This window comes from Fusarium sambucinum, chromosome III, assembly GCF_050947815.1.
Source record: "Fusarium sambucinum isolate potato_lamoka chromosome III, whole genome shotgun sequence".
Lineage (NCBI taxonomy): Eukaryota > Fungi > Ascomycota > Sordariomycetes > Hypocreales > Nectriaceae > Fusarium > Fusarium sambucinum.
This window is the reverse complement of record NC_139292.1, coordinates 566,285-590,174: the sequence shown is the minus strand read 5'-3', so window position 1 is coordinate 590,174 and position 23,890 is coordinate 566,285. Positions and strand designations below refer to the sequence as shown.

At 47.7% G+C, this 23,890-nt stretch overlaps 9 protein-coding genes across 9 annotated transcripts; 6 read left to right on the top strand and 3 right to left on the bottom strand.

Moving 5' to 3' along the window:
- Positions 1–147: 147 nt before the first annotated feature.
- FSST1_010386 (glycoside hydrolase superfamily) lies at positions 148–1,836 on the top strand (the record flags this gene model as incomplete). The annotated part of the gene is made up of 1 exon (XM_083233412.1): positions 148–1,836. The coding sequence occupies one exon, from the start codon at positions 148–150 to the stop codon at positions 1,834–1,836; it is 1,689 nt and encodes a 562-aa protein (XP_083080082.1).
- Positions 1,837–2,613: 777 nt separating this feature from the next.
- FSST1_010385 (putative beta-glucosidase) lies at positions 2,614–4,267 on the bottom strand (the record flags this gene model as incomplete). The annotated part of the gene is made up of 4 exons (XM_083233411.1): positions 2,614–2,735; positions 2,813–3,306; positions 3,369–3,655; positions 3,716–4,267. 4 exons carry the CDS (start codon positions 4,265–4,267, stop codon positions 2,614–2,616), a joined length of 1,455 nt encoding a protein of 484 aa, XP_083080081.1.
- Positions 4,268–4,649: 382 nt separating this feature from the next.
- Positions 4,650–6,321, top strand: FSST1_010384 (uncharacterized protein; the record flags this gene model as incomplete). The annotated part of the gene is made up of 2 exons (XM_083233410.1): positions 4,650–4,736; positions 4,792–6,321. 2 exons carry the CDS (start codon positions 4,650–4,652, stop codon positions 6,319–6,321), a joined length of 1,617 nt encoding a protein of 538 aa, XP_083080080.1.
- A 1,243-nt stretch (positions 6,322–7,564) lies between these two features.
- Positions 7,565–9,306, top strand: FSST1_010383 (general substrate transporter; the record flags this gene model as incomplete). Its single annotated transcript, XM_083233409.1, has 4 exons — positions 7,565–7,757; positions 7,812–8,128; positions 8,187–8,505; positions 8,579–9,306. The coding sequence occupies 4 exons, from the start codon at positions 7,565–7,567 to the stop codon at positions 9,304–9,306; spliced, it is 1,557 nt and encodes a 518-aa protein (XP_083080079.1).
- A 1,004-nt stretch (positions 9,307–10,310) lies between these two features.
- FSST1_010382 (putative xylosidase/arabinosidase) lies at positions 10,311–11,947 on the top strand (the record flags this gene model as incomplete). The annotated part of the gene is made up of 2 exons (XM_083233408.1): positions 10,311–10,470; positions 10,542–11,947. 2 exons carry the CDS (start codon positions 10,311–10,313, stop codon positions 11,945–11,947), a joined length of 1,566 nt encoding a protein of 521 aa, XP_083080078.1.
- Positions 11,948–12,242: 295 nt separating this feature from the next.
- Positions 12,243–15,011, bottom strand: FSST1_010381 (glycoside hydrolase superfamily; the record flags this gene model as incomplete). The annotated part of the gene is made up of 5 exons (XM_083233407.1): positions 12,243–12,950; positions 13,009–13,697; positions 13,749–14,721; positions 14,777–14,824; positions 14,883–15,011. The coding sequence occupies 5 exons, from the start codon at positions 15,009–15,011 to the stop codon at positions 12,243–12,245; spliced, it is 2,547 nt and encodes an 848-aa protein (XP_083080077.1).
- Positions 15,012–15,614: 603 nt separating this feature from the next.
- On the top strand, positions 15,615–17,294 carry FSST1_010380 (xylosidase/arabinosidase; the record flags this gene model as incomplete). Its single annotated transcript, XM_083233405.1, has 2 exons — positions 15,615–15,789; positions 15,859–17,294. 2 exons carry the CDS (start codon positions 15,615–15,617, stop codon positions 17,292–17,294), a joined length of 1,611 nt encoding a protein of 536 aa, XP_083080076.1.
- Positions 17,295–17,404: 110 nt separating this feature from the next.
- FSST1_010379 (uncharacterized protein) lies at positions 17,405–19,933 on the bottom strand (the record flags this gene model as incomplete). The annotated part of the gene is made up of 3 exons (XM_083233404.1): positions 17,405–18,282; positions 18,332–19,597; positions 19,654–19,933. 3 exons carry the CDS (start codon positions 19,931–19,933, stop codon positions 17,405–17,407), a joined length of 2,424 nt encoding a protein of 807 aa, XP_083080075.1.
- Positions 19,934–20,405: 472 nt separating this feature from the next.
- On the top strand, positions 20,406–22,096 carry FSST1_010378 (general substrate transporter; the record flags this gene model as incomplete). Its single annotated transcript, XM_083233403.1, has 4 exons — positions 20,406–20,562; positions 20,613–20,679; positions 20,730–21,072; positions 21,125–22,096. The coding sequence occupies 4 exons, from the start codon at positions 20,406–20,408 to the stop codon at positions 22,094–22,096; spliced, it is 1,539 nt and encodes a 512-aa protein (XP_083080074.1).
- Positions 22,097–23,890: the final 1,794 nt, after the last annotated feature.

The window sequence follows — 23,890 nt, the reverse complement described above, 5'->3', positions numbered from 1 at the left end:
TCTTCGGATAGTCCGTTGTTGCGTTATACCAATATAGCCGAGAAGTCGGTGAAGTAAATATTTCCAGATATAACAGGTGACAGAGAATTCCCCTGCTGGATTCCGTTAAGGTCTACCTTCAACCCCAATACACTCTCAATCTTCGCCATGGCGACAAATTCTCAACGCGAGCCTGCATTGCATCCCCACCTCCAGCGCGATGGTAATGTGACTCGCCTTATTGTCGAGGGCAAACCTTTCCTGATGTTGGCCGGAGAACTACACAACTCATCTCTAAGCTCGGCTTCCTATATGGCAGATATATGGCCGACAATGAGGAAGGAGTGCATCAATACCCTTCTCGGTTCTGTTGGCTGGGAGCAGATTGAGCCTGTCGAAGGTGTATTCGACTTCTCGGCGCTAGACGAGGCCATCCTCAGCGCCCGGCAACATGATATACATCTTGTACTCTTATGGTTCGGGGCGTATAAGAATGCCTCAAGCATTTATTCACCCTCGTGGGTAAAAAAGGATGTCAAACGTTTTCCGCGGGTACAGAGTATCGAGGCCGGCGGCGGCCGGAATGTTCTCGATGCCGTGACGCCCTTTTCTTTGGAGTGTGTCAAAGCCGATGCGAAGGCATTTGGCAAGTTGTTGGCACATGTCAGGGACTTTGATTCAGACCACTCGACGGTGCTTATGGTTCAGATTGAGAATGAGCCAGGTATACTCGGCGACTCGAGGGATAGATCTCCTCTCGCTGAAGCAGCATTCAAGGAACCCGTCCCCGAGTCTCTACTCCGATACCTAGCCAACAACCAACAACACCCAAGATTCGCGAAACAGTTCCCCAACATCCCGAAAGACGGAAAACACACTTGGGAAGAAGCGTTTGGTCCTGGCCCGCTCGCTGACGAAGCCTTCATGGCTTTCCATTTCTCGAGATACTTTGAACAGGTCGCTGCAGAGGGCAAGACTTCGTACCCGCTACCCTTCTATGCCAATGCCTGGCTCAAACTCGACATTGAAACTATGGATCGCTCAAACCCTCCATCCATAGTGACTAGCGCTATCGTGGCCGGTGGTGACAAGCCAGGGATGTATCCATCTGGTGGACCTTGCCAACATGTCTTCGATATTTGGCGGTTTGGGGCTCCTTCATTAGACTTCCTTTCCCCAGATAACTACTTTAATGACTATGATATGGTCTGCCACGACTATAGTCATATGGGAAACCCGGTCTTTATTCCTGAACAAAGACGCGATCAGCATGGCGCTCGGCGGGCCTGGCTTGCCTACGGAACATATAGCGCGTTAGGCGTAAGCCCGTTCGGTATTGATACAGGCCCTGAAGATATTGGGAGAGAGTACCGGCTACTAAGCCAAGTCAAGGATTTTGTCTTGGGAGCCTCCCCAGAGGACCGCTTCGGTTTCTACTTCGATGAGATGCAGGATCCCCCAAAGATTGAAGTGCCATGGCTTAGGATATTCGGAGACATGCAAGTCACGATCGAGAGAGCCTTTGTGTTTGGCAAACAGGGTCCTGGTGGAGGTATGATTATCAGATTAGCAGAGCACAAGTTTCTCTGTGTCGGCTACGGATTCCAGGCGAGATTCAAGAGCGTGAAAAAAGGAATTATCTTTACGGGACTCCTTACAGCCAAAGAATTGGAAGCCACCCAGGAAGGGGATCTCCGTCCGCTACGCATGTTGAACGGCGATGAAACAAGGGGTGGTATGGCTTTAGTCATGCCTAACCAAGAACCTGACTATGGCGATGTTCCCATTGCAACATGTGTACCGGCTCGCACTGGTATTGCTGAGGTTGAAGTGTATACCCTAGAGGAGGGAAGCTAGTTATTAAATTATTAAATATTATTATATTCAATGTTTCTAAGATATTTCTATTCCTTGCCGTGACGCAAGAAACCGTACGTACATGGACATAAACTCACTCGGCGTTTTTCGCAGTCGAAGCAGTCTCTCTTAGACTTGAAGTGTGGCCTCTGTGTCCAAGGTCTCAATGACGACTCCATGATTTGCAACCCGGTCCCCAAAATGCGTAATGGGGCTTAGCAGCTTGGTAAGACAAAGACAGAACTTGAAGCTGGAAAACGGGGCGACTGGAATTGTGAACGATGTACGATGAAGAACGAAAAACGAGGAACGAAGAACGAAGAAGTGGGGATACATATGTATCTCGTTTAGTATCGTTTATCCTCGTTTAGTATCGTTTAACCTTACCACTACTAGCCTGCACTAATCCCATTTGGTGGCACGTCCCAGTTGATCAAAGATTTCTATTTTGTCACTCTACATACATGATTGGTTCAAGCATTGATTCGCGAGTTAGTATGTTGTGTGTCTAATGATCCAGCCATTCAACTGTCAAGTCCGTGACTCACGACACATCGTGATAAAGCTTTTATTGTCCATGTACGGGTTATAAAGCGCGTAAACAGAATGAATCTCATAATCTAGAGTGGAACGAGGACGAAATATGTCGTAGTGTAGAAAGATTACATCGTATTGGGATTAAACAGGGTACACCGCCAAGTAATATATATAAAGGTTGACTTTTTAAAGTAATAAAACCACAAAGTACATACAGTCATTACATTGACGGACACGATGTTAAATTGTTCTTTCCTTGATCATATCCTTGATCATCAATGCCGACTTCTTGGGCGTCCTTTCAAGTGTATCGTAGTCTGTAAAAGTCACGCCGAACCTGATACCATATCCATCAGACCATTCTGTTGACTTGGTCAGTATTGAGACTTGTTTTGAAGCACACTACCACTCTTCAGAATTGTGAGTGGAATGAACTTACCTAAGTTATCCATCAAAGACCATCCAAAGTATCCCGAGACCTTTGCACCATCACTTATGGCGCCGACCAAGGCGTCCAAATGATCGCTGAAGTATCTCTGACGAAATTCATCTTCGACAGCCTCTTCCTTAGTCATTTTATCCTCACCAGGGCATGGGCACCCGTTCTCAGTGATACATATGGGCTTCCCATACATCCTATACAGCCTCACAAGGTGCTTCCGGAAGCTGTTGGGTGAGGAGCGAAGCCAGTCACAACCGCTCAGCTCGCCAATTGGGATACCTTCCTTATTCACCGGCAACTCATCTACATTGCCTTCAAAGTCCGTGTCTGGCGGCGGCGCAGTACGGTGGCGGGCGAACTGGGCAGTATAGTAGTTCATTCCGCAAAAGTCGATATCAGCCTCGCGTAGCAGAGCGAAGTCGTCTTCTGTAAATGCGGGGAGACGGGATCCAAGCTGTTCGCGCATGACGAGAGGGTAGTCTTGTGCAAGCCTGGGCGGCATCAAAAGTTAGCAGGCTGGTCGAAGAAGACAGAATTATATATGGTGCCTTACATAGTAGGATTGGCGAACCAGCCGTACCAGAACAACATTCTCCTCTCGGCAGCTTCCTGGTCCCTGGGGTCGGTAGCATCCCAGGGCTCGAAATAATCGCCGCTGAGGGAGATACCGATGTTGCCAGCCTCTTCCGATTTGAACTCCTTATTATATAGCTTCGCTGCTCTCGCATGGGCTAGGATCAGGTTATGGGCGACGATCCAAGGTTCTGTCGTCGAGTCACCAGCATCGCAGTCTGGGTTCGTACTGCTTCGTCCGGGGGCAAAGCAGCCCAAAGAGTAACCCTGACGTCTGTAAATATCTGCCAATGCAACATGTTTCGGAATTCTATTAGGCGTACTCACTTTGATAGACACGACCCACGGCTCATTGAACGTGATCCAATTTTTGACTCTATCACCAAAGCGTGTGTAACAAAGCCTGGCATAGTGCTCAAAGTCGAGTTGTGACTCCTCGTCGAGCCAACCTCCGTATCGGTCCTGCAATGCTAAAGGGAGATCCCAGTGATAGAGAGTTATCCAAGGTGTGATGCCTCGACTGATGAGGCCATCGATGATTTTGTTATAAAAAGCGATGCCTTCCTCATTCACAGGATCGTGTCGTCCACCCAGGGGGATGACTCGCGACCATGACAGGGAGAATCGATAGGCCTTGGCACCGTATCTAGCAAGGAGGTCAAGGTCCTCCTCATATCGATGATAGTGATCACAAGCGATATCGCCGTTGTCACCGTTGGTACGTGATGGTTCGAGGTGAGTAAATGTGTCCCAGATGGAAGGGCCCCGCCCGCCATCTTTTACGCCACCCTCAATCTGATAGGAAGCGGTGGCAAACCCCCATTCAAAGTCCGCAGGGAGTCCCTTTGGTGGGGGCACAGTGGTAAATTCGCGTGTCATGGTTTTCGTTCCTCTCTTTTTGCGTTATAGACGTCTCTAGGGAGATCCGTTGGGCTGGTAGATGCCTCATGTTGAGGTAGTTTGGTTCTTTTATCGTCGAGCATCATTATTGTAATTTGGAGATATTGGAGTACCTCAAGCTTCGATATCGGACACTATGACCTTTCACCCACAAACCCCACCGATGCAGCAGGGTGGAGACAAGAACTAGTCTTGAGTGTAGCAACCAATGTCGACCTCTCGGGCGATCTGTGGACTCGCTCTGTCTCCCTTAGTCTCGAACCCCTGTCTGGCCCACCGAAGTATAACTAATTACCCGACCCTTCTGCTGCATTTTGTCCGAGTTCCTCTCTCCTCCTCATCTTATCCACACGACAAGGGAATGGCATTTTCTTCAGGTCCACGGCGGGCTTGCAAGCTATGTCGCCGCCGCAAGGTCAAGGTTCGTAATGCCGAGGTTCCGTCCTCGGTCAATCTCTTTCTTAGCTAGCGAGTCAAACAGTCTTGTTGCTGATACAACGCAGTGTGATGGGTTTCCGACTTGCAGCAATTGTCGAGCCGCAGGGACACCTTGTCAGTATGCCTCTCCGAGGAAAAGAGGTCCCAAGCCTGTTCGATACTGTGGCAGTATCTCAGACGATGCGCCAACTCCGATATCACCTGTCACCAATCTGTCCGAGATTCAGGACGATCCTTCACTCCCCTCTCCAGCGACCTGCTTAGAACCAACCACGGCTGTGAGCCAGGCCCAGCACAGCGATATCAGCAGCAGCCAAGGGGTATCAGTGTCAGATAATCAGACTGAATCTGCTGTCAGAACCTATCTTGACTTCCTGGCAGGGCTGCAAACTCTTGCGTCAGACGAGACTCCGGCATCTATTGTCAATCGTTGCATCTTTTTATATACTCGTTATGTTTTCGGTTCTGTCCCTCTTTGCCATGAAGCCTCACTGCGAGCAACAGTCAGTCGATTCTTCAACACACAACAGCACTCGCCTCGCGACACTTACAGCTGGGCACTGAACTGCTTCTCACCTGGAGATTGGCATAGTGAGATTGACAACCTTAGGAGCCTGACACTTCTCCTAGCCCTGTGTGCGGCGGTGTCATATGCTGTTCCCGAGTCTCTGTTACCCACCAAGTACCTCGCAGCGCCACTATTCCTGAAAACAACGCGAGAGCTGCTTCATATATACCATGACTACGATCTTGAGCACCCTGACTCCTCGTCGCTCAATATTCGCATGTTCTTGTCATCGGCTATACAGATATCTACGGGCACTAACGGTGTGGCCTTTCATATCTTGAGCGAAGCGGGCCTAATTGCGATGAGGATGCATCTCTATTGTGAGACCTCTCTTGAGGGAAGAGACCGGATCGAGCAGCAAATCCTCCGAAATGCGTTCTGGCAGTTATATGTGTGTGACAAGACGGTTTTAGTAATGGGAGGCCGTCCCGTCGCAATCCACGAAACTTTGTTTGACACCCAGCTAAGTCTAAAGTCAAGTTCATCAAGTCCAGTGACGCTCTTTGAACATGGCCCAGAATTCAACGGCGCCGAGATAGAAGGTCGACTATTGGAGGGTTTCCATATCATACGTCGTCTATGGGCCATGGCTGCACGAGTCATCCGTGGGATGGAGTCAAGATCTACCGGGCATACGGATAAATTCACTGAGCTTTACCAAGAAGATACGGCTGAGCTATCCAGAGCATACTTCGAGATTATCACACTAACAAACTGTTTCCCTTGCTGGGATCTCTCGCCGGCCGCATTATCACCCGACACCGACAGCCGAGAGTCAGAAACAGGCTTAGATGAACTCCTGCAACGGCAAAAAACCAGCTATCTTATTTCTTTACATTCGGTTAAGCTCTTTGTGCTAAACTCTGCTATGTCATGCAATATGACCCAGATCCTGGGCCTTAGTGCAGAACCACTTTCTCTCGCAATGAGGCTAATAGAGCTAGCTCAAGATTTCTTCAACGTTCTTGAAACAATTCCGTTCCTTCATCTACAGGCTGAGGGGGAGCAATGCGTAAGTGATAACTAGTGATTTTATAATAGACGAGCTGCTATAAATGTGCTGGTCTGATTATTTACACGAGCTTACAGAATGGAATAGGCCGAAAAGATAAGACGTGTTGGCAGTTTACTGCTTGAGATTGCACATAACTACGACGAGGAAATAGTTACGTCGCGGGCAAGTCAGTGTGTACAGCGCTCAGTCAACCTACTTGTCCGGCTAGATTCAAAGGCTTCCGATAGTATTGGTAGTTTATCATAACAAATTGAATTGTTGCTTGATATACATCTATATCCGGACAATGTGACCTCCTCTTTTCCACGAGTAAAACAAGGATAGGAATCGAGAAGCCACTCTCATCTATTGGCACTCGCGGACAATCTTACAATTACACCGAAGATGCCCGATCGATTTGCAATTCAGCCAAATTGACAGAATAGTTCATCTCAGCCCATTACAGTCCAGTCGGCAAAATCCGATGCTTAAACTACCCTTCCTGGTGCTCAAGCTAGTTAATATCGATCTTAAGTTAGTCGATCTAACATCCCGAGCTGTGTTGTGATTTCGCATTACCTTGTCGTACTCGGCCAAATTTCAACATACTGTGGATCCCTGCTCGGACAAATACGATATTTGTTTGTTAGGCAACTCAAGTGTTCAACTTAGTGGCGTTCCTCGGTTCCGCTTTGACAATACGAGTTCTTCCGAATTACAATCAATCGATTGGCAAGCAGCAGGGTCACGGCCAAATTATACAGCTTTATCAGTTCTTCTGTATCGATGTTCTCGTTTTCATGAGGAAGGGTGTCCTGGAGGCTTAGCGATTAGTATCATGGCGATCAAGGTTTTAATGACAGATCGTTCTCCAGATACAAGCCAATCAAAAGTAGCCAAACTTACCTACACATGGTACCCAATTTCATGAGTTTGTACAGTAGTGGAACACACGGCCGATGACTTCCAGGCCTCGACCGCAATTAGTACAGCCTCTGGGAATGTCTTAGCGGGGAGAGGAGCTAGTCTAGCACTCGAACCCCATCGCTGGTACCACTAGTCTCGTGCCCCCCATGGGGTGATGTATGGGGTAATGAAGCTTTGATCCACTCCGCACTTCCATCAGTAGAGACTAACTAGCCTGTTGCCTCTTTTTGTTGTATATAACCTCAATCTCTCATCTTTCTGTCCCCAAGAACATCAAGATTCCTACCACAACTCCTTCAATATCGTCTTGCTTACTTCTTACTCTTGCCTCACCTTGTTCAATTCAATCATGGGAACCAACGAGAATGGCGAGCATGATGAAGTACGGGTTCACGACCTCTGCACTAAAGAGTCATGGTGGAATGTGCCGCATTTGGTGAGGTTGAACCTCATGCTTGCAATTCCATTCATGTCGGCCTATATAGGCGGTTACGATGGCAGTGTGCTGAATGGAATGCAGACTCTTGAGCATTGGAAAACTGGTAAGTTTACAGAGCCGTGTTCTGGTACTTGGACTGACTCATTGTGCCTTGCAGAATTCGATCACCCCTCTGGCGGCGTACTTGGCCTGTTGGTCAATATCCAAACCATCGGTGGCGTAGTTGCTTTGCCTATCGCCCCTTGGATGGCGGACAAGTATGGGCGACGCCATCCCATCTTTCTCGGGTCCTGCATCATCATTGGTGCTGCAATCCTGCAGGGATGTGCTAACAACATGGCCATGTTCTTATCTGGGCGCTTTTTTATCGGCCTCGGTGGCATGTTCATTTCATGCGCTGCTCCTCCGCTCCTTGGAGAACTGGCATATCCCACTCATCGACCTATCATTACCGGCATTTACAATACCACCTGGGTAAGTAGGCTATCCCCTGACCTTGCGAATCCACATCCTAATCAAGCGATACATACAGTATACTGGCGCCATTGTTGCTGCCTGGGCCACTTATGGTACGTTCCACATGGATAACAACTGGAGCTGGAGAATCCCTTCACTTCTCCAGGCACTAGTATCCATCTTTCAGGTGGCTTTTATCTACTCTCTACCTGAGAGTCCTAGGTGGCTTGTTGCCAACGATCGATCGGCGGAGGCCGCCAAAGTCCTGAACAAGTATCATAGTGGCACCGAGGAGACGACTGAGCTTGTTCGCCTTCAGATTGCCGAAATCACCAGTGCCATCGAATTCGAACGCTCTCTGGAGTCCGTCTCGTACCTCCAGTTTTTCAGAACAAGTAAGTCCTGTGTACATGCAAGAAGGTATCCTGAGCTCGAAGGTTGCGATACTAATCCTTGGCCTATTCATAGGGGGAAACCGTCACCGTACAGTAGTTGTCGCATCCTTGGGCTTCATCATCCAGTGGTGTGGTAACCAGCTTATCGGTCCTTATCTCGCTCTCGTCCTTTCTGATATTGGAATCACCGACGGCGAAACCCAGAACCTCATTAACGGCGGTCTTCAGATCTACAACTTCATCATCGCATGTAGTGCTGCTACCCTTATTGACCGAGTTGGTAGACGGCCCCTACTGCTGACGTCCATTATCGGCATGCTATCTACATTTACTGTCTGGACCATCTTGGCGGCACGAAGCCAGATGGAAGATGGCTCCAATAAGGGATTTGGCATTGGCATCGTCATTCTGATTTTTGTCTTCTTTACCTTTTACAATATCGCCATGTCTCCTCTGCCTATTGCCTACCTTCTCGAGGTGTTGCCGTATTCTCTTCGGTCCAAGGGTCTCAGCATTTTCAACTTGGCACAGATTTGCAGTGGCCTCTTCAACGGCTTTGTTAATCCAGTAGCACTAAAGTCCTTGAGGTGGAAGTACTACATCGTGTTTGTTGTAGCTCAATGTCTGTGGCTTACCATCATCTACTTCACTTACCCTGAGACTCGAGGTTTGTCCCTCGAAGAGGTCGCTCAGGTCTTTGATGGGAGACAAGTGCTGGACAGAACCCTCGACATCAAGGCTGAAGGAATTCCCGAGGTCGACCACAAGAGCAGAGTCACTCCTGAAGAGAAGGAGCTGTAGTATTGTGTTATGTGAGATGGTGGGGTTAGTCGACAAGATAACATGGAGTAATGTGGGAACGCAACTACGGCGATGACCATATCGATCGGGGAATCAATGACAACCCTCATGTGTCAGACTGGAGAAGTTTTAGGCTTGGAAAGGTTGTTCTATTTTAGTGATTTAATACTTAGCTTGCCGATGTTTGATGTATTAGACATACAAATTCCGCCCATTATGGCTTTGCGATCAAAAGTTCTTTCACCTGACATTTTCATTGGCACTACTTGAATCTAAACAATGAAGAGAAACAACATGTAAAGTGACCCAATGAGCGGGACACTGCTCTCCTCTACGTTCTTCGAGTTCATCAATGATAGCCATACGACGTGATAACGAAATATAATGCGACTTACATGCGGTCCTAAAAGTCATTGTCTCCGTTATTGTTTGATTGACACATGGAGATTCATCTAAGAGGAAAACGGCATCCCTCTACAAACTTTGGTCTATAGAGGTTGGAGGGTGAGGCTTTAGCAATAAGCTGTGTTGTAAAGATTGGAGGTCCCTTTTTGAAGCTATGAACCATGAGATTGGTACACGGGAATAGGGTCGTCGCTTCAGGCCAGCAACGAGTCGCTTGCTCGTTCCCGGACAAATACTTCGGTGTGGGACGGACTAGAGGTACATAGGCTAATGCAGAGACCGGGGCCAGAGCGGTCAAGACATTTGCCCGACAAGCTAATGCTGTGGATACAAAGAATGGCCCGGGCATCCCGGCCATTTCAATATCACCGAGACAGCCCAAGAAAAGTCCCCGCGATCATACTGATCTCCATGGCTATTTCCCGGGAGGGGATTTGTCGCCGAACAAGGTTACGCGAAGTGTAGGACAATAAGTCGCAAGTCTTTTCTTGAGCTTGAAACAGCGTGATGGCGCTTAGCGAGTCCCACAAAGGTATAATAAGCCTGTATAGTACTTCGGGGAGTCATGGTTCTCATCAATCATTCCAAAATCCCCAAAAATGGAGCGTGTCAAAGTGAACCCGATTATCCCTGGCTTTGCCCCGGACCCTTCCGTCATCTACGTGGATGGCACATACTTTCTCGTCAACTCAAGCTTTCACATGTTCCCTGGTCTACCAGTATATGCATCTAGAGACTTGAAGGAATGGAACCACATTGGTATGTCTTACATCTCTGCTATCTCTGCCATCTCTCGCCGTTACCACCGTCATGCTTACCTCTACACTCAGGAAATGCACTCAGTCGACCGGGCTTGATGTCCTTTCAGCGCTCAATGACTAAATTGGTGGACCCTGATGAGGATGGTGTTAACATCGCCGCGCAGGGAGGACTTATGGCTCCGTCGATCAGATACCATAAGGGCACTTTCTACATCGTCTGCACCAATATTTCTCATAAAGACCTGCAAGGAGAAACAGGGGTTCAAAACTTCATTTTATCAACGACTGATATTTGGGCTGACGAATGGAGCGACCCGGTCTTTTATGACTTTTATGGAATCGACACTAGCTTATTTTGGGACGACGACAACCGAGCGTATCTCATCGGCGCTCGATCTCCAGCTCCTGCATCGCAAATCTGGCAGTTCGAAATCGACGTCAAGACGGGAAAAGATCTCTCCGAAAGGAAGTTGCTCTGGGAAGGTATTACCAAGGTTTACCCCGAAGGTCCACACATGTATAAGAGGGATGGATGGTACTATCTTCTCATCGCTGAAGGCGGCTGTTTTGCAGACCACCATGTCATTATGGCTCGGTCGCGAGATATCTGGGGTCCGTATGAAGTCAACCCAGCGAACCCGGTGCTACCGAAAGCGGACCCTGATGGATACATCCAGTACACAGGCCATGGAGATCTCTTCCAGCATCCTTCGGGACAATGGTACTTTGCATGCCTCGGTGTACGCAAGAATAACGGTCGTTTCATCATGGGACGCGAGTCTGTCCTTACTACGGTCTCATGGAACCAAGGGGAATTCCCGGTCATTGACGCCGTTCAGGTCGACGTGCCCCTTCCAACAAACCAAAGTCTATGCCCATCCAAGCTTCCTGTCACGAGAAAGCTTGAACGTCCTGACGTCGCGTACCTCCAAATCCGCGACCCCGTGATGGAACATTATGAACATGATGGAAGCAGTGTCACTTTGACATCCAGCAAAGCGGACCTAAACCAGGACGACGAGCCGGTGACGTTCATTGGAAAGCGTCAAAGGAGTCTTGACGGCACGTCTTCCGCAACGCTCGAGGCTCTGCATAGCTGCCGTACAAAAGACTCCCGACTAAAGACAGGTTTATGCTATTATAAAGACGAGCACCGATATGCTCGTGTCTTTATTGACGTCGACTCCAAGAATGTTGTCTTTGAGATTGTCAATAAGGCCCGTTGCATCGAACGAACATCATCTCAAAGCATTGGCGCGTCGGCCAACGATAAGAGGATAGTATTTGGGGTAAACTACACAGAGCTCGATCTTGTATTTTGGTATTCTCTTGGGGAGGACGGGGAGAGACGAGAGATGGGCGCAATTGACTCCCTAGATATGACTGGACATGACTTTGTGGGGCCTGTTATTGGTGTGTTTGCAACTAGCAATGACCAAGTCAAGGTTAGATATCTAGACATTACAGTGGCATAGATCAGTATTTAGATACATTGGTAAAGATCAATATTTTTAAAAGTATCATCTCATAAATGGCGATAAATACACTCTTAGACGTGTTAACTATTCTAAAGTGTACGATCGAAGACTCTCAGCACCCTACCAAATTGGTCTTCGCTATTACAGCCAAAACGACCTATGCACACTTGGAAACATGAGATATTTTACATTGTCTATTCCTTCCTCCATAATCTAGTGATACTTGATAAATGAAAATATTAGACAAACTAATGTACTTCCCCATCAGCTACCTCCATCTTGTTACGCTCGTCTATACCCCGCGCCAGTAAAGATCCCTCTCTAATTTGAACTCGCGTTGCAACACTTCGTCTTCAGGATCTGCGCTTCGCGATATCACCACCCTGAAAGAGCCCTTTTCAGCAAGCCACTTCTCCTCTTCTTCGTCCCAGTATGACACGGCATACTTGTCCAAGCTGATTTCTGCCTTGACTTTCTCACTGCTGGGCACCCATATCTTGGCGAACCCCTTCAATTCTTTGCGTGGTCGTAGAGTGGCGCATTCGACATCAGAGACCCAGAATTGTACGATCTCGTGTCCATCTTTATCACCGGTGTTGGTAACATCAACCGACACGTTAAAGGTTTGCTCCCCATCATCGCCCAAGTCGACAACTTCTGGGACCTCGAGGTTCGAGTACTCAAAGGTCGTATATGAAAGACCGAATCCGAAGTAAAAGAGCGGATTGTTGCCAAGCTTCTCGTAGTATCTGTGGCCAATGAATACGCCTTCTCCATAATACATCTGGCGGACGCCTCTGCCGAAGCTAAGGAAGGATGGCGTGTCTTCAAGTCGGCGCGGGAACGTGATAGACAGACGTCCAGACGGGTTGTAGCGGCCGAAGAGTACATCGGCGATAGCGTTGCCTGTTTCTTGGCCACCAAACCACGCTTGGACAAGAGTCGAAACATGGTTGGCCCAGGGCATGGTCACTGGACAGCCGGACTGGTTGACAATGATCTAAATCGACATTAGCTAGAGGCCATGGTAGTCTGGATGACGTTTTCAATAAACTCACAGTCTTAGGGTTCGCTTCGATTACCCTCTGAATAAGGTCGTTGATCCCAGGCGGCAGCTCTAGATCGTGCCTATCCACCGCTTCGGTTTCATAATCGGCATTCAGACCAGCAATAACAATAGGCACGTCTATATTCCTCGCTAGTTCAACAGCTTCATTTAAAGCGACAGCGGAGTCGATCTTTTCGCAGCACCCGATCCGAACACCACCAATGCATGACGTTCCGACGTAGGGTCCACCCACGGTAGTAGACAGAGATTCATTCTTCAATATAACAGAGATCTCGTAAGTTTGTCCTTCCCGAGCTTCCAGATCGGCTGTCAACTCCATGCTCGCTTGGTTAAACATGGGTGTCTGGAGAGTTTTCTTGGGATGGCTTGACCAAAGATCGACTGCCAATTTTCCATCAATATAAAGACATCCCTTGCCCATCACACAAAGACCTATAAGCATAGTTGCTGTCTTGGGTGCTTTGTATGATGTCACAACGCGAAGCCAATACACATCTGGAACGCCGGATGGGTGATAGTCTGCAAAATACATCGTGGCCTGGGTCGTAGTTGTAGAGTGAAGTGGTTCGGCCTTGGGGTTGGTTTCTGGGTCTTCACCGTACCAAAAGAGTTGAAAGCCCTCTTCATCTGTTCCTGGAACTGTAACACCTTCGGACAGCGGAGGCGTGAATATGTGAGCTATTTGAGGAAGAGGTTAGCGGGTTCAGTACCAAGCAGAAGTGAACCTACAGTAACAGCCAACGGCCGTCCTCACTTTCTCCTTGCCGACAACATCTTGGATGGCTTCAAGCGGCTTTCGGACGTAGTATGGTCGCAAATCGGCAGATCCGCCGCCACTGACGGCGGGATACACAAATCCAGGGCCGATCAGACCGTAGGTTTGCTGCGCTGATGGTTCGAGAGGCAGTATCTTTCTTTCATTCTTGAGTAGGACGATAGAGCTTCGAGCTACCTCTCGACATAACGCCCTCTTTGCAGGTGTATCGCCGGCCTCTTCCTTTGGCGTTTCTCTCTCAATAGCCGGTCGCACCCTATTCACAAGATTGACCACATTCCGAACTCTTTCATCAATCATCGATTTCTTCACCTTTCGAGAAAAAAGGGCAAGATGCAAAAGGTCACCTCTCCACCTTGAAGGACCCGGCATCTCTAGGTCCATGCCAGCATTCAAGGCCTCAGATGTACTATAGACACCACCCCAATCGCTCATCAGAAGCCCGTCCCATCCCCATTCCTTGCGCAGGACTTGTGTATTAAGCCATTCGTTTTCTGAAGTGTGAACGCCGTTGATACGGTGATATGAAGTCATGAATGACCAGGGGTTGGCGTGTTTTACGGCTAACTGGAAAGGCAAAAGGTGCAACTCTCGTAGTGTCCTTTCAGCAACTTGCAAGTCGTCCTCTGGGGACATATAAGACCGGTCATGTGCTGCATAGTGTTTGATGGAAGTTGCAACCCCTTTCTCCTGTACACCATTGATATACTGGGAGGCCATCATACCACTGAGAATCGGATCTTCTCCAAAGGCTTCAAAGCCACGTCCTATAAGGGGCGAACGTTGAAGACAGACGGTTGGAGCAAGTAAAACCTGAGAGCCCTTCTCTATGGTTTCTGCTGCCAGCATATTACCAACAGACCGCATCAACTCAGTATCAAAAGTCGCCCCCATTGCCGTTGCTGATGGAAGCAGAGCACCGAGCGGCTTATCGGGGTCAGCTATATCATCTTGTCACGCTGGGTGGAAAAGGATGGCTTACACCATTGAAGAAGGACGCGCCTCTCGCCCCGTGTGGGCCATCTGTAACCTGTTCAAAGGACGTAAGCCTGACACGCCACCTCTGGCTCATGCATGACAATACGTACCGTAATAGAGGGAATGTTTAGGCGCTCAACAGGGTAGGTAGACCAATTGTCTTTACCCGAAAGAAGCTTGACCTTCTCCTCGATCGTAAGCTCCTTCAAAGCATGACCGACATCTACGAGAACAGGCATGGTGAGATTTGATAAGTCGTTAACAAGATAATTCGCAGTAGTATCCTTTGCATTAGTAGTAATATCCTTAGAGGGAAAACATGTTTGATAAATAACATTTCCAATAAATCCGAGAGAGGTTTCTGATGCAGCACCAAACATCCTAGAACATGACACACAAGGAGGCTGTACTCCCCGCAATTAAGCCGAAGCCAAACTAGGACTAAAATGGTAAAAATATTATGTGGAGTGTAGGGTACCCACAACGCCGGACAAATACAAGAAGTGTGCAGATGGGGTAATTGTGAGGATGTGGCAAAGGGGACTCGGGCAAATTCCTATTGCACGACGCCAACACAAAGCCTAACCTCAACAGTTATCATAGACAGAGGTTACAGTCATGGCTCTACATTATGTAACATTATTTCGATCAATGAATGAGGGGCTAGTGCCACAATTTAGCCGATTTCATTTGATAATGAGTAAACATAGTCAGTATACACTCAAACTCGTATACCCTATAGCAGACTAATATCATAAGATTATACGTATAAAATACTGCCAGAGTCCGTTTAGTTCTTAACCGTATTGTATTTATTTGCCGAGAAACCTGCCATGACCATCATGGAGCCTCCTGTCGCGGAACTTCTCTACTCAAATCCGATTGTACCTGGATTTGCACCAGACCCCTCCGTCGTCTTCGTCGATGGTACATTCTTCCTATGCACCTCCTCCTTCCATGTATTCCCTGGTCTTCCTATCTACGCTTCGAAGGACCTTAGACAATGGACTCACATTGGTTAGTATTAACCTTCAGTAAAGCCATTCTTCGGAAGTCCAGGGACTTACATTTCCATTCTGCTTATAGGTAATGCTCTAAGTAAACATTCACAGCTGAGCTTGAGAGATGCAAACACCATTCATGTGCCGTTGGATACGGGCTTTACTATGGTTGCAACCACGGGGATCGTTGCTCCTAGTATACATTACCATGAAGGAGTATTCTACATCGTCACTACGAATCAAACCTTCAACGGCGAGGATTACGAGAGGCACAATTTCATTATCAAATGTCACGACATTTGGAGCAATAACTGGAGCGACCCTGTCTATTTCGACTATCATGGCATTGACACCAGCCTCTTTTTCCACGATGATGGACGGGTTTTCGTGCAGGGAGCTTGGCACATCAGAGACGATAGACAGCCAACGAACACCATCAAACAGGTCCAAATTGACATCAACACTGGAAAGTTACTTTCTGAAACGACAGAGATATGGTCTGGCTGGGCCAAATATGACACGGAGGGGCCACACATCTACAAAGTTGGGGAATATTTCTACCTCCTGGCTGCGGAGGGTGGAACATTCGAACATCACATGTTGACAATCGCAAGGTCCAAGGATATTTGGGGACCTTACGAATCATATGAACAGAATCCTATAATGACGGCTGATGGCAAGGACGAGTATATCCAGAACATTGGACACGGCTCACTGTTCCAGGACGGCGACGGGAGATGGTGGGCTGCTGTACTTGGAGTGCGAAAGCAGCCGAATGGTACTCTGGGCCTCGGTAGGGAGTCGTTTCTTTCACCCGTCGACTGGTCAGAAGGGGGATGGCCCACTGTCCGTCAGCCCAGGATGAGCTTCAAGAGGGAGGCTGTGCCATCGCTTAATCCTCAAAAGCCCCTCCCGACTCCTGCTCATATCGAAGACGTTTACATTCGAGATCATGACGAAGGAAACTATCGGTATCTAGACGATGAAGAAACCTTACAACTCATTCCAAGCGAACATGGACTTGATTCAGCTATCGAGAGTCCCACATTCCTAGGCCGACGCCAACGCTTCTTGACTGGCACAGGGTCTACACGCATCGCAGTAGACCAGGGGATGATTGGGAAAGGTATTCGAGCTGGTATCTGTTTGTACAAAGATCCCATACGCTTTGCCAGCCTAGCTTACGACTTTGACAACACTACTGCCGTGTTTGAAGTTTGCAACTCTGCTATTGGCCTTTCTGGTACCATCTCTCGCAAGCTGTCCTCGGCATCTATCGACATTCACCTTCAAATTACAGCTACTCCAACGCGTTATAGCTTTCAAGTGAAGGAGATTCTTCAGGAAACAGAAGATGACGCAGACAAAGGCTGGACTGAAGTCGGATCTGTAGAAACTACAGCAGTTGATGCTAGAGATTTTACTGGTCCGTTAATTGGTGTTTTTACCCAGACAGTATTGGAGCAGGCGAAACAGGAAGTTGTTACTTTCCAAGAGTTTAAGTTGTGCCCCTCAGAATAAGTTTAGAAAGAGGAAGAGTTAATTTAAGTTATTTTTATACGAAAATAGTTTGTGCTCACCGAATATCTCTGGATCTTATATGCCGGTCTTGATTCAAACAACCAATCATCTTATCTATACTCCCTTAAAAACGTCAAAGATATTTCCTTCCCACTCCCTTCTAAAACCCCAGGTTGAGCGAGTGACCAGCCCATTGGGGCCTTCACTACAGCCGTGATACCTTTAGGTACCAGTATTCTCATCAACACAGTCTCCTGTTGCTCTTTTGTGTATATCTTAACTGAAAGGTACCCATGTGGAGACTCAAGCGAATATTCCACTGTCTCAAGACCTGTAAGAACGGGCTCGACCCCGATCCGATTCCAACCAGCCTCAAGAGGATAAACACCAGCAAGATATCTAGGGAGGAGAAAAACAGGCCAAGTCGACCATCCGTGAGTCAAAGACACGTCGTGATTATATGGTGTACCGTCTGTTTTCATAGCTTCCCAGTGAGCTCCCGAGTAGTTAGGACTCTCTTGATTGGCCATCGCACCCCATACCTGCGACAAAAGGGCCATGGCTTTTGTACCCTCGCCCATAGCAAAAAGACCCTCGAGTGCAAATCCTGACGCGTAGGGACTTGTCAATGCAAACTTATCCCATCTATCAATACCTCGGAAAGCTTGCGGCAAAGTCGAGTGAGATGGAAATATGCCCTTTGCAGCTTCGGAATGCTCTGGGGAGATTCCTAGAGTAGCCGCATAACCATTCACGTCTTGGAACACACCATCGGCAGCTAATGACAGAGCTGGTCGCATTGTGCCTTGTTTGTTGTTCCAAAGAAGCCGGATTAAAGATTCCCTCAAGAGAGAAGCCTGCGATTGATACTGGCGCATGGTGTCATTGTCTGTTGACATAAATGCCATGGCGTTAAGTGCATCGTAATAGGCAAGGTTCAAGCCCGTGGATACACCAAATACAGGCCCTCCCATAGGAAACCAAGTCACTTTCATAGTTAGTACCCAAAAACAATAATAGTATGGCCTTCAACTTACTTGAAAGGTATGGCGGAGCCTCAACCAACCCATCATTGTTCAAGAATTGTCTTGTGAACTTCATTTGACGTCCAAGTTGATGCAACGACATGTCCACAAGGTTTCGATCGCCCGAGTGTAGCCAGTAATCTTTGATAGATACTACAACAAGCAACGCATATGTCAGGGAATAGTGACCATAGCATGGGGGCTCGTCTTCGCTATCATGCGTTGGGGCTTGTATAGGGCAGAGATTCCCAAGGTAGCCTTCTTTGGTCTGGTGACTGATTAAAAGCTGGATCGTTCCTTTCCATGCTTCGAAGTCAGCAGTGGAATATGCAATTGACCGTCCAGTAACGAAGGCATCGCCACCAAATGACGCTCTGTCGCGCTTTGCTCCGTCGATGATACATGCCAATTTGTTTGTTCCCACTTGAAAATCGGCGAATGTTCGCGTGGCGTCCTGTTGCAAAAGAGGGTTCTCGTACAAGACCTCATTATTGAGAGATTTGATTGACAAGTCGCGGTACAGTGTGATCCAACCAGGTGGTCCACCAAATGCCACAGAACCTGTATTGATAAGGTTGTCGCCCAGCATAGACTTCACGTGGACGCCTGTGATATCAACCACCTCTTGACCATCAATAGTAACGGTCACCTTGTCCCCAGCCGTAATAGTCTCAACTGTGAGCCATTGAGACAGATCTAAATTTTCTGGCAACGGCCATGATCCTTTTTCGACGGAGGGGATAATGGATGATTGGTTTGATAGGCCCTCAACGAGTGACAAAGTTTTGCTTCTGACATCCAAGCAAAAGATGAGCCCGTTGGTGATCATACGTACGGCCCAACTAGCTCCATATTTCTCAACCTTTGTCTGGAATGTTGTCTTTGTATCGGACCACCTTGTTCCCAGCCTGCAAGGGGCCCAGTGACCACCGTAAACCCGAGTTCCCTGGTCGGTAATGTCCCAGGCTGGAACTGTCTCTTCAGAAGCCACCGTACACATGTCAACTGTGCGAACTCCATCTGTCCAAATTCGATTGATGGTTTCATCGGAACAGTGGAATGTAGCTCGGATCGATGCTTTAGGACGGCTGGGTTCAAATCCGATCATGGAAAATGCAATGGTGGTATCTGGTTCGATCAAAGTAATTCTCTGATACCTTTGCGATGCTTGAGTGAATCTAGACTTGATTACCTGAATGTCGTCGGTAACGGCGGCCTGGTGGTGGCAGACTCTGTAGCTATCCATAGCATTGGAGAAAAGGAAGAATGGGCCATCGCCTGTTCAAACATCGTCAACAAAACTATAACAAAATGAATAGACACGGAATTCTTACCATTTTCATTATCGATTCCCTCAACAGTCTCACTGTAAGTGACTTGAAATGCGACTTGTTGCTGGCCTTTAGGCGTTGATGCAGAAATGATAGAAAAGATCGGTAATCCGCCTTCGCAACGGCTATAGTCCAGGACAACCTCCGCGTTTAAACCAGATCCTAGGTTCTTCAAAGTGAAGTATGATAGATCATTGCTGAATTGCACATCCCCAGCTGTTCTGAAAGCCCTTGTTGGGGTTATGATGGGCATGGTTTTAGGGGATATCATAGAGTCTTGCATTCTGAATGGTAACCAAAGCTATCGGTAAGATTTCGAAATTTGTAACTTTGTATAGCGTTAATATGGGTTGCTTTTGATATTCCAATCGAACTTAGACGTAAATCTACTCTCGGTGTGTAATACAGCGAACTTTCAACACTATTCGGATAGCCGAGTCCACTCAACTCGGGATATCCGGACGGCATCGGAATTCCCGAGATCATGTATACCGAAACGCGGGGACGAAAACGCGGGGACCCCATACATTGTGACTATGGAGTCCAGACCATTGGGGAACATGGTAGCGTGGTAATTAGGGAGTAAGTCTTCCGGTCAGGTGTGATGTTTACGGTAACGAAAGCGAAATTGATAAAGGATGTCGCCCATCCCGGGAGATGCCTGTTTGTTCTTCTCATCTCAACATCCACCCACCTTACAGTGGACCATTCAACATAGTCACTTTTCTTTCTTTTCTTTCTTTCCTCCTACCAAGATGACCAATCATCGAGACTTCGACAATGCTACTGGGCTTGAGAAGGCTGAAGTGAAACATACTGAAGATGCTATTGCTATCCAGGATCACCAGACTACGACGTGGGAATGTGCTCGGAAGAACCCAAAAGCAATACTATGGGCTCTTTATGCAAACTGTACGTCTAATTGTCAAAAGGAGAGTAATTTCGGCTTACATTCGATATAGTGGGAGCCACTTTGGTCGGCTATGAGAATCTTGCACTCGCCGTCTGTTTGGCTTTGCCCGCATTCCAGTAAGTGAACAACCACACAACTTGAGTTGTTTATGCTAACAGCAATAAAGGATGAAGTTTGCCAGCGAGGTTGACGGACATCTGATTATCCCCGCTTACTGGCAGTCCCTCTGGAACGCGACTTACAACATCATGCAACTCTTCGGTTCGATCTCAGCTGGCTTCATCCAAGACAGGATCGGTCGACGGGCGGTCTTCCTTCTTGGTGTCATAATTGTCTCTTGTGGAATCGCTCTTGCGTATGTGGCTGAAACACCGGCGCAGTTCATGGGGGCCAAGATTATCTCGGGATTTGCTGTTGGTGCGTTCCAGTCGACTACACAGACTTATGTTTCTGAGATAACCCCTTTACCGTTACGTGGGATTGCACTATCTCTCAACATTCTCATGATGGTAAGTATGGCTTGGCTTAAGCTATCTATTCCCTTGCTAACTTAAGCTATAGAACGTCGGTTTTCTCATTGCAATATCCACAACCTACGCGAGAGTCACAATCATGGACGAATCCGCATTCCGAGTCGTATTCGCCGCAGCCTGGGCCTTTCCCGGAATTCTCGCCCTCGGTCTTCCATTCCTCCCCGAGTCACCATACTATCTCATCATGAAGAACAAGCCCGACCAAGCTTTGAAACATTTGGCCAAGCTCTGCTCAGCGGATGAAGATCTTGAAGCTCGTCTCAGACACATGGAAGAAACCGTCGAGGCGGAACGACTCATCAACTGCGAGAAAGCCTCTTTTCTTGAATGTTTCAAGGGGAGCAACTGGCGCCGCACGCGAATTATCTTGATCTGCATGTATATGCCACAGATCGTAGGTGCCAGTTTGTCTTCTAATGCCCCGTACTTCCTTAGCCAGACAGGCCTTAGCAGCGGTTTGATCATCAAGCTCATGCAGATTGGCCTCGTGGTTTCCATCCTGTCATCGCTGGTCAATATCTACATGATGAGTCTCTTCAGACATAGACCACTCATGTTTGTCGGCATGTCCATTTGTGCCATCATCTATCTGATCATGGGTGTGGCAGCATCCTGTCCTCAATCCGAAAAGACTCTGTTGGCTATTGGAATTGTCATGCAGTGCACATGCCTTGCATATGGTCCAGCTGTTGGGTCAAGTCTTGCTGTTGCTGGCGAGGTTTCTGCATCCAGGTTGAGGGCCAAATCGCAAGGAATTGCGTTTGGATTCCAGGCTATAGCCAGTACTGTATGGGTGACTGTCCTTCCCTATATGTTCAACAAGGATGAAGGAAACATGGGCGGGCACATTGGTTGGGTCTTCTTTGGTATGACGGTTTTGACGATGGTGGCTGTCTATTTCGACGTCCCTGGCACCAAGGGCAGGACATTTCATGAGCTCGACATTATGTTTGAGAAAAAGATTTCAGCTCGTCATTTTGAGCATTATAAGAGGGAGTAGTAGAGTTGCTATACAGATTCTTACACTATTATCTCAATAGCAATCTAAGGTTATATACTTCAGCAGCTCAGGTTAGAAGAAGTGGTTCTTCACTAGACCTTAATATGTATTCCCAGTTTAACCCGCTACCGCCCGACATTAGCTGGTGGTTAGCCCATAGCTCTTCAAGTACCTCAAGTGCTCGTGAGATATTGCGAAACTTGCGTTTCATATATAAGCTTTTCAACCTCGCTCGGATCAGCTCAATCTGCTCTTGGCATATGGCTTCCCCGCCTGCTATGAACAATGGAAACAGAAGACAGGATTCGGATATGTCGCCCTCGGATATTAGGACGATACAACTCAAGGTACTCGCCACTGCTTCCTGGATATTGTCCTCCCACATGTCCTCCGATCGACAATAAGGCCATAAACTATTGTCAGATAGTGGATGCTGGCGCATCTTTCGATATAGATAGATAAGTGCAGCTCCACGGTAAGCATAGGCTACCGCCTCCAAGTTCGACGGTGTGCCATTAGGGCATTGCCAATTTTTGATGCTGTACTCAATGGTGAGGCAATTTTCTGAGGGACGGGGTCGAGATTCATCTTCTACAGAGTTGAAGCTCAACTGTGCAGTTTCTGCTATAAGAATAAGCAGCCCAGAAGCAACGCCAAGATATGAGTCAAGCTCATAAGTGATGCCTCTTAGATATTCAGGGTCGAGTAGGGGCTGAGTGCCTAGCGTAATACTCCCAATGATATCGTGGTAGGCAAAATTGCGGAGAATCCAACGTCCCTCCGGAGTCAGACTCAATACTTCAGTGCCTTGTACGAGTAAACCGCTTACACTGCACCGGCTCCATGCACGCGAAATAAGGTGTTTTGTTCCAACGAGATGATTGTACCAACTCTGGTGGCTCCCCAGGCATACTTCGGAAGTTAACAGGATGAGGCAAGTAGATGCCGCGGTCTCAATGAGACTTGTATTGTGAGCCGGGACACCGACTACCATTGATAGTTCTCTTAAAGCTTTTGATCTTGCCTCTAGAGAGATGGTAAGATAACTCGCGTCCAAGTATGACATGTGACCAGATGAATATGCGATCAAAGCCTCAGCTACTGCAGGTGATTCCATAGCTAGGGGGAGGAAGTCTTCTTCTCGTTAGCCTACATTTTGACAGGAGCCATGGAAGGTTCTTACGGCAAAGAAACGAATTGCTACTTTGACTAATAGTCAAGAGTCCAGAAAGAACTCTGATGTAATAATTCATCGCCTGGCGTCTTTTGGGCGAGCTCAAATCCAGCGATGGTGGAGAAAACTGTGACGAGAAGACTGTAGGCGGAAGCTGCGGTTGATTCTCGAATCCTTCCAGCTGAGGCTTATCTTGATGCGGTTTTGGAACGACTTGACGGATAGGGTCTCTAACGCATTCCAAGTTGAGTCGAGCGCATGTGCCGCATGTAGGAAATGTGTTTTGCGTACATCTCTTCCTCCTAGTGTTTTCATAAGCTGCTGGTCCATTGATGACCAATCTGTCCTGATTTACCTGTAGCGACAAGTTAAACAACCTGACCTGTCTTGTTTGAACCCTTTTCTTCTCCTTATTTGGCCTTGTTCCATCGTATGTGGTTTTTTTGATGGATTGATGCTATGAGTGGCGGATTGAAGCGGGGGGTGAGAGAGAGATATGGAAAAACATATATCCGCAGTGCTTTAGTCTAATCTTAGATGCCGCGCGTGTTTGCTTGAAGTTAATGATCATATTCCTTTGCTGTTTTATATCAGTACAAAACAGCTGGTTAGCAAGTCAG